We start from the raw sequence: 10,089 nt of genomic DNA, 5'->3' as shown, positions 1-10,089 counted from the left end.
ATTGACCACTCTAGTTTAAAGAGCTGTGTACAGTCGTGTTTCAATTTAGCAAAACTTGTCCAAGGTAGTTCTAGTGAGGAGTCACAGGACTGTTTGAGTTGAGCACGATTCAGATGATCTGATCAGGGTTGATAGTTTAACCCTAAGTCTCCTATATACAGGGGTCAAAAGGGATGAATTATACAGTAACCATATTCGCATAGGTTCTGAATATTGCGATTGCGACTATTCGACCTATCCGGATATCGGATATCATTGCTAGATGATCACTTTGATTAGTACAAAAATTGATTCCTATGCTACCGACTTAGGTTCTAACCTGCGGGATCACACACATTAGAGGTTCCTATCTGATTTGATGGCTGGTGAAGAGTCCCACTGAACTGAGACTCTTCGACTAAGAGTCCTAATGCTCAAAGACTCTGAGTCCTACATGTTTGAAACTCTGTGATCGAGAATCAGAATTCTCTGATCATGAGTTTCACATATTTTGGGTACCAGGATCAAGAGTCCCACTGGTTTGGGACTCTTCGATCAGGGTTTCATATCGATGGACTTTGATGTCCGATTGCCCATCAGATTTGGACTCAGTATTTATGAGAGATTTAATTAGTAATTTGATCACTAATTAACTCAATTTGATTGAGTAATTATTTTTGAATCAAGTCCAATTGAATTGGATTCAGTTGGGTTTGACCCGATTAGGTTAAGAGTTGACCTAATCGTCGAGGTGGTTTGATCCCTGATCTGATCAAGAGTTGGACTTAGTCAATTTCTGATTTAATTAGAATTTTATTAAGCCTAATTAAGCCTAATTATGTTGGGTTTAACTTAGTCTAATTGTGCCTAACCTATTTTGATAAAGTTGGTTCAATTAGATTGGTTTAAAATTTCAAACCATCTTTGACTTATCTCCCTGCGCCACCTCACCCACCTGCGCCTATTTGAATTCATGAGAAATAAATTCTCATGAATTTTCTTCCATGTAGAAGCCTTCCCACGCTCCTCCCTTGTGCGCTATTTGAGTGGATAAAGATTGATTAGTTGGCCATTCAAATTCAAATGATGTTTGAATTTGAATGAGCAACTAATCCCATGCGCCACCTTATCCACTTGTGTGCCACTTGCTCTACACGAGAAAAAAATTTTCATGTAAATTCTCCACGCACAAAAAACACACGCCCCTTCTCTTCTCACGCCTTGAGTGGATAAGGATAGGTTGGTTGGCATTTGAATTCAAATTCGATTTGAATTCAAGTGAGCAACCACCTAGCTTTATCCTCTCACGCGGTGAAAACACTGTAAAGATGTGGTCTTGCACCATTTTAAAAAGAAAAAGAAGGTGGGGCATGCGATATCTGATCTGAGAGAAAAAGAATGGCATGAGAAAGACCTTCTGCGTGAGAAAAAAAAGAAAAGAAAAGAAAAGAAAAAGAAAAGAAGAGAGAAAGGGCGCAGGGTCTTTTGTGAGTACCCTAAGATTTCTGCCTAGGGTTCGAGAAGTGAGAAGGTGAGCTATGTATGTCGTGAGCCCACCAAACTTTAGGAAGAGCTTCATCAATCTCTCAAGTTCCTTTGCTGATGATTCGGAGCATCTGAAGAGTCAGCAGACACCGATCGAAGGAGTTCGATCAGTATCGGCCATCGAAAGGATTCTGCAATGAACTAGCATTCGTGAGGAGCCGATCAGATTGAGAGCTTCGTGTAGATGATCCACGGAGGCCAGACATACTGTGTGGCTGTATTACAATGATCAGACCTTTCCGACGGTAATCAGACTGCAGCGATCGACTACCTGCACAAAGGTAATGTGTTCTGAATACATAACAGTAAAACGTTTACTATAGAATTCAAAATTTTAAATTTAAATGCATGTTATATATATCATATTTAGATCCTTGTGTAGGGTTAATATATGTTAATTAATTAGATTAATTAATAATTTTTACTGTAAAATTATAATTTTGAAAAAATTTTAAAATTATCGTTTTACCCCTGCACTGAAATTCACTTCACGCCCACAGCTTCTTCTTTCTTAAGGCCAGGTCGACCTCGATCTTTGTTTTGGCAGTCTCGGCCTTGTCCAATGCCTCTTTCAGTCATTTGGTCTTGGCTTCAGGTGCCTCTACCTTTGACCAAGCTTTAGTCGTAGCAGCATCCGTTTTCTCGCACTTCTTTTATACTTTGGCAGCATCCGATCGAGCAATCTTTAATGTGTTGATAAAAATAGCAACACAATGGCCCATTGCATTCAGAAATAAATGAGTGCAAAAAAAAATAAAGAAAAACAAAGAGAAGAAAAAAAAAGAAATGATGAATTCACTCGGATAATGGAGGTCACGACCTCTGTTGGCTACTAAAACTCGAGCCCTCGATCCTATCCAGGTCGGCAGGCAGAAGCATCCCCTCTAGTACTTCACAAGCGACCCTCCAATCTTCGAACAAAGCATCTAGTAGGAAGGAGGTTACACAGAGTTCTTGGTTGTTCGAAACCTTGGTGAGAACTGAATTTGGTTGTTTATCTCAGAGGGCGGATTGACAGCTTCCCCCATTTTTGGGGGCAGGAAGGGCGGCAAGCTTGGAAGAGCCTATCTGGACCAGAGCAGCCAAGACGATCTTGATCGATGCAAAAGAGACCCATGGAGAGCCCACTTCCCCTTTACCAGCATCGATGACATTTGGCTTTTTCTGAGTCCTAATGGTGGCCGAAGCTTTCCTCTTTTTCAGAGCATTTTTCTTCAACAACTTGAGTTCTTCGGGCCTCATATCTGTAACTAATTGAGATAAATCAATACCAAAAAAATGGAGAAAGAGAAAAAAAGAAGATAGTGGATATTGGAAGAGCAATCGAATTGACTCTCATCTCGAGGGTCGGTAGGACTGAGGCCAGTACTGTAGAGAGTCTGCTCCGATAGTAATTACTTTAGAAGAGAAATTTTTATAACTCCATAAAATTTTGGAGTGCTCTAAGTCCCCTTCTCAACTTCGAAATCTGAAAAATAGAATCTCTCTACTAACCTCAATACGGAAGCCTCCAGTCCTTAATGGAAGAGCTCGAAATGAATAAAAATCGGCTCTTCTATCATGAATTGAAAAAGGAGCTCTCTTTATCAAAGTAGGGATCCCTTTGGAGGAGAGACGTACCACCAGTTGGGATAGATTCTCATCGCTTAGCCAACTATCCCTTATCCTCTTCTTCCGCGATGGCTCTCTCTCTTCCTCATCTTCGCACCGACTAAGTGTATTATGCCATGGATTGAGCCGACTTATATAATGAAATATGACCTAGTCGGCATTTGACCGACTTGGTTCGACAGGTGATCAATGTTTGACCCACGACATTCAACATATAGTTGGCACCTGACCGATAACTTCCTCAGCATTCTACCGACTATCTTAATCTGAAGATCAAATGTTGGTTATTCGGCATGAGCATTAACTACTTGTGGTCGTAGAGCGCGATAGTCACCCACGATCTGCTCATTACTCGATCTTAATGGTGGTTAATGAGGTAATCATCTAGTAAATGTCATAACTCCCATATTCTAATTATTCAAGGATGAGAGTTATACAGCAACAGTAGTCTCTACCTTATAAATAGTGATAAGTAATGGGAGACCTGGTAAGTGGAACTAAATAATAAGCTTTTGGGCACTTGCTTTTGGCTCTCTACTATTCCCTTTCTCCGGTTAACTTAAGCATCGGAGGGTCCTTTATCGGATACTTTCGGTAAGAGGACTTCATTTTGCAAGTTTTCTACCATCCAGTACTCAGATGCAACAACTCGGCTCACCGTCGACCATCTTACTGGAGATTAGCAGCAACACCACCAATCCTCAGTACATCTCTTGATGGTGAAGAAAGATTGAAAGAGAGATATGGTTGGTTGGACTTTAGTTAAGATGGAAACAGTGATGAAGCCGATAATAAAACAGAAAGAGTTTAGAATGACAGAGCAAAAAGATATGTTGAAAAAGCGGAAGAGTTCTACAACAAAGGAATGAATGGACAGCCTAAGTTTAGCCCGAAATGCCTTTTCGTATAGCTTAATCCGGCTAGTGGAAAGATCACCAATCCGACGGCTAGGCCCCGAAAGTTTCAACTCAAATGAAGAAAGAATCCCATATTGAGTCTGAATTAGACTTAGATCCTCTAAGTCCAACAAAGACCCAATTGTACCAGGCATAAAAGGCCTTCCGACCTCATGCCTGACATTCAATCTCACAGAACCTCCTCTCGAAGAAGGAGAAGACTTGGAGGACCGATCCCTATTGAAACTCTCAGAGCCCGTCATTAGAGAATGGAGAGAGAGAGACATAGAGAAAATTGGAAGGAGGGAGAAAGGAGTCAAGAGAACAAAAAGAAATTACGAGAAAGGTTCGAGAAGACAGAAAAGTGAGGGAGAGAGTATGAAATCAGTAGAAGAGCTAAAAAACCCACCTACGACTACATAGAAAATAGAGATGATTGATCGGAGAAAGTCGTCGGCAACAGGAGAAAATCAAAAGAAGTGGTGGAGGGGGGGATTTCTCAAAATATCAAAGGAAGAAGAAAGAAGAAGATCTGAAAACATGAGAAGAAAAGATAGGACAGAGATACGGTCCCTATTTATAAGCACAAGAGACGGCCTGGTGCGAATAGAGCCGTCGGATGGCCAATATTTGGCAGACTTCTATTGGCCTATAGGAGCTATCAGTCAGCTCATTAAAGAGGGTCGCATCCCGAACAATGTGCACCTTCCTTTGAAATCATTTTCTCCTATTCATTGATGCGACCCTTCACATCATCCAAGAATCATGGATGCATTGTTTTAATTGAAGGAACGCATCTTATATTTTCAGTGGCTTTAACTCGATGTACTCCCTTTGTCTGAATCAACTTTGATTCGAACTCAGGAGTGTGGGGCATGTGTTGGGGGTAATCTGTCATCAAAGCCGAAGACATAAGCAATTGGAAGATTCGAATAACTTCGAACCTTACTGATCTCTATCTTCCAGCTGAACCTCCTTGAGTAGTGCCTTCAACCAAAAAACCTCCTGACTTCGATCGCCGATCCCAATCTTGACTACTGATCCCTACTACTAGCAATAGAAAGACATTCCTACTAGCCATGCCATCGGTCGTTTCAAAGTCATCCAACCAAACTTAATCTGATTCAAAAATCTTGCACCTCTTTTAAAATTTGAATGATCGCGGTGTGACAGTTAGACCCGTAGCAGATAAGACGATCATAATTGCCGCATTTTGAGATTTTTGACTCTAAATCTCATCTTGTTATGTCCGAATCAATTGGAATGGATAAGAAATATGACTTTCTAAACAGTCTTCGTCTCTATCTATAAATAAAAATCTCAAAAAAACTCTCAAAATATTTATATTATCCTTTTCGTATATTTTTTTTAATTTATTCTAGATATCTAATTAAAATATCAAAAAAAATTTATTATAAATATTTTTAATCAAAATTTATTTTGTAGATTCCGTTGCATCCATGGATTTCGTTGTAGATTTTGTTGTAGATTTCGTTGCATCTACGGATCCTGTCTGGCTCGCGCGCGCGCGTGTGTATATATATATATATATATATATATATATATATATATATATATATATATATATATATATATATATATATATATATATATATATATATATATATATATATATATATATATATCATCTCGAGTTGCCTTCCCGAGGGCAAAATCGCAGTTCCGGTTTTCGTGCTGTTTCCGCAGAGCCCTCCGCCGCGGTAATCTATCCAAATTAGGGCTTCCCAACTGAGGAAACGCATAACTCCTCTACCATCATCCTCGCCTCCGATCGTCGCCTCGCGGTAACCTTCGTCCACTCCTCTCTTCCTCCCCCTTCCCAGTCCTTTCCCTTCTCTCTCCTTCCTTTCTTTCTCTTTTGCAGGTCCCGTCCGATGAGGTCCAGCCTCTCCTCCAAGCACCCCAAAAAGAACGCCAATGAGGTCCCCCTCTCCCCTCCCATCCTCTTTTTCAACAGTTTTGAACCCCCAATTCTTTCTAACCCTCAACTATTTGTTTCATCCTCCACCAGGAGCGGAGCAAAAAGAAAAAGATGAAATCTAATAAGCGCCGCCGCCAGGGCTTCTCATCATCGTCTTCTTATTCCTCCGACTCAGAGATTGATGCTCGCTCTCGGAGAAAGAGCGCTCGGCGGGAACCCAAGAAGCTGGAGAAGAAGAGGAAGGAGCCTAAGAAGCGGGTGAGAAAGAAGAACCGCAAGATATCCTACCGCGGGGATTCCAGTGCCAGTTCTCCGAGCAGTTATTCGAGTCGGAGTTGCTCGACTTGTCGCCGCCGGAGCAGCTCCTCCGGGTGGAGTGAGAGTGACTCCGGTAGGTCGAGAAGCCCCCCCAGCCGGGCGAACAGGAGGGCGAAGTTGAGGGGGAGAAGTAGGTCGAGGAGTCCTCTGGCGCGTGCCAGTAGGAAGGCAACATTGAGGGGGAGAAGCAGGTCAAGGAGTCCTCGTTACAGTAGGCGTCAGAGTGATAGTGAGGGGAGGGATAAAGAGGTGGATCAACCAAGACGGCTTAAATCAGCACTTGTAGTAACCAAGGAGTCAGTGGGGATGGAAAGAGGACTCCGTAGTAGGGATAAGCCTGTTCAGGCTTATGATGATGTGGGGAGGAATTTTGATGCACATGAGCAAGCCTTAGAGGATAAGCAAGTAGAGCGAGGTGAGGCAAAGCATGCTAGCGATACTTGGGTTGAGGATGTAGCTTGTGTGAAGGGAGATAAGTATGTTTTGACCATTCTCGATAGTGAGCCTGCCAAGAACGTTGATGTTCGCAGTGATGATTCTGGAAGAAAGAACTGTGGGGATGCAGTGAGTGCTGGTAATTCAGAGTCTGAGGATTTGGAACTGCTATTGAGACAGAAGGCATTAGAGAACTTCAGAAAGTTCCGAGGTGGGCTTTCGGCAAATGCAAGCACCAGTTGTGATCAGAAAGATGGGTCTCTCCATAGTGAATCCTGCAAGGATGCTAGCAGACTTGTAGAGCGGAAAGACACTATGGTTTCATCAAAATCAGAGTTCAATAGTTCTCTCGATCACCAAGGAAGCATTCAAAGGGGAAACTGCACGGTCCAACCCAGAATTAGATCTGTTGTGAATATCCCAACAGTAAATGATGATGGAAATTCAGTTATTAGTCGTCAAAATGAAAGTGAGAGCTCAAGATCAGCTGTTGATCCTATCACTATGAGCGCTGCTGATGGCCAAACCACTTCAAATCATTTAAAGATCATAGAAGAGCCTTTGGACAAGGTCTCCTCTGGTAAAACGTTACTGTCCAAAGATATCCGAAATAAGAAGGCTGCTGCTGAACCTCGAAGTTGCACCACTATAGGGACTGAATTGAACGTAGCTGATGGGTCAACTTCAGGGGCTTCTGCTTGCGTTAATGTGGAGAGTGGAAATAAACCTGTGGAGGTGAAAACAACTGGGTCTCATTTTGAGCAAAAGACATTTTCTAGAATGCATGATGGGGAAATGGTGCAGGTGAGTTATGCACTCCTGTGATTCAATTGATTGCTGGAATGCAAAGACCAACCTCTGCAAAAAGACCTTTCCTTCTCTTTGCTTAGATCTGATTATACGTATGTGCTTGCTAGGTGAGCTACAAGGTTTACATTCCAAAGAAAAGCCCAGCCTTGGCAAGAAGGCAACTACAGCGGTGAAGTCTGTGCAATAATTCTAAGTCTTTATCTACCTCTCCTTTGAGTTTTGCAGCGGTTGACTGAGATTTGATTTGTTTTCCCTATCTTTGCATATGTTTTAAACTGGATCACTACATAGCAGATGATGATATGTTTTATCTCTCTGGCAGTATTCTGCTATCTTCTATGCTTTTGTTTTACTGTTCAAGCTCATGATCTATTTTAATCATTGTATGCTAGCATTAAACAATTTGGCACCTTTGCTCATCCAAACTCATGCAGAACTCATAAACTATAATATCTGTGCAGTATGGAATGTTAATATCTGTTTTAATTGCAATAATCAGATCTGAAAGTATAGTTCATAGTATTACTTTTCTAATGAGAACAAGTAATTCTGCTTCCCATAGATGCTGGTTGTATAGTGTATTATGATCAACAAGTTGTAGTTGATTCTGTTACTTTCTAAGCGAAATCTCCAAGCAGAAGATGACTTCTCTTTTTTACTTTCCGTTGGTAAATTCTGCTTTCCTTGTCCCTTCTCACTGTATTTCTTCTGCACATTGTTTCTTCCCTAAGACTGAAGGTGGTATTCTGTCTTCTTTTAGATTAAGGAATTGCAGAAATCGAGTGTCGAAGAGGATTTTGGGTCATTCATACTCTGGCATTGTGTTAGTGAAACATTTTTATCAATTAATTGTGAGTTGAGAAATTCTTCTTTTTCAGAGTTACTTCATAAAGGTTTAACAAAGAGGTGCATGGCTTCCCTTGTCATCAGTGCTTAAAGTTAGCTTTGTTCTGTTTAACTTTATGTATGTCGGATGAGCCAGTCTTCTGACGAACCACTGCATATCTGTGTTGCTGGCTAGTTTTCCTGTAGTTTGTTGTGTCTGTGGTTATACATATGAAATAAAATTATCAGTCCAACTTGATGGGAAAAATTCTCTTGTTAAAGTGAACCTTAGCTCATACAATAATCTATATATTCAGAATTAGCCATCCAACTCTGCAACAGATAACTTTTTGATATGTTTTGTATGGTTGCAGGATGCTTAAACTACAACCCTTACCTCCAAATATGTAGATTAATCAGTTCATCGTACTTTGTATTTTTGATGTAAATGATGGATAGTCATACTAAACTAAAATTATATTGGTTTGTCCTAGTTGGATGGGTAGCCGAAAGAGAGGAGACATCTGGTCTAATTAATGACTACAGTATCATATAGCACCAAATTGATGATAGAATATTAACAATGTCCATGTGGCATGAATCAATAATCAATTATTAATTTATGTTCTGATAGTCACTGTTAATTACAATTTCAGTTTAGCTCGGTGCCTGGTTACTGTTAAATCAGTGAACAATCACCAATATTTTGGCTTTGGAATTTGGAATGTGGAAGTACGCTATAAATAAATGTAAGTTTTCTGATTAATTTAAGCTTCTTGCATCATCATGTGGAATGGCTTTGGATGGTACCATATCCACTGGCCTTGGTAATTTTAGGTAGGAAGATAAGAGGTTCTTTCATGGGCTCCATGATCAAAGCCATAATTTAGTAGTCAAATCCCAGAAATTAATACTCAAGAATGTAGCAACATAAACTGGAAGGGTCCCATGAAAATGCACTGTATAAGGGATTTCAGTTAGATGGATGATTATCTCCATTAACATTTTCTCTGCCTGTTAGGATCTTTTAGGGATTGAAGATAAGAGGTTCATATTGCCTTTTATTTTATTTAACTATAGTGAAAAATTAGGTTTCACGTGTCATATACTCATATGGCAATCTTGACTTTGCTATTCAAAGCAAGAATTTAGGTTCTGTGACTGCATTGTTTTTTGCATATGTTATGTGCTATGTTGGCTACGTGCACTGTTTAGGCAGTAGCTCAGGCCTTTCTCCCCCTTATTTCTCAAAGCTTTTCCATGTCTTAGGACATGAAACAGAACAGTATGGTAAAGTAACATAACGTGCCAGCCATGATATGCATGAACCTGGCAGGCAGTACTGCCATCCTTAATACAAAGGTGTCACACTGGAATTTGTTAAAGCCATCAAATGAAGCTAATCTTTATAAGATGGATGAACCTTTGCAATCAGTTTTGGTAATAGCTTTTGGCTGGATGTGATGCAACTTGAGATTATGAAGAGGATGCTGGTATCCTGAATTTCAAACCTGATAAGCCGTAAATGGATATTTTAACTGCCCCTAGGCATTGGAAAGTTTGTAAAAAAGAAGAGGAGTCAATAATGTTGACTCTTGTTGCAAGGCAGGTGACTTTTGTTGGAAATGTTAGTATTGTCCATAGTTGTACTACTGCTGGCTTTGTTTACAAGGAGTTGTTCTACTTGAATACAATCTCCAATTATCATTACTTTGAATGGCTCAGATG

At 40.4% G+C, this 10,089-nt stretch overlaps 1 protein-coding gene across 1 annotated transcript; it reads left to right on the top strand.

The window, feature by feature from the left end:
- Positions 1-5,682: 5,682 nt before the first annotated feature.
- LOC105061563 (uncharacterized) lies at positions 5,683-7,873 on the top strand. Its single transcript, XM_029260848.2, has 3 exons — positions 5,683-5,974; positions 6,064-7,530; positions 7,644-7,873. The coding sequence occupies exons 1-3, from the start codon at positions 5,927-5,929 to the stop codon at positions 7,707-7,709; spliced, it is 1,581 nt and encodes a 526-aa protein (XP_029116681.1). The 5' UTR covers positions 5,683-5,926; the 3' UTR covers positions 7,710-7,873.
- Positions 7,874-10,089: the final 2,216 nt, after the last annotated feature.

The sequence above is a fragment of the Elaeis guineensis genome, chromosome 6 (genome assembly GCF_000442705.2).
Source record: "Elaeis guineensis isolate ETL-2024a chromosome 6, EG11, whole genome shotgun sequence".
Taxonomy (NCBI): Eukaryota; Viridiplantae; Streptophyta; class Magnoliopsida; order Arecales; family Arecaceae; genus Elaeis; species Elaeis guineensis.
This window is presented reverse-complemented; position numbering and strand designations above follow the sequence as displayed.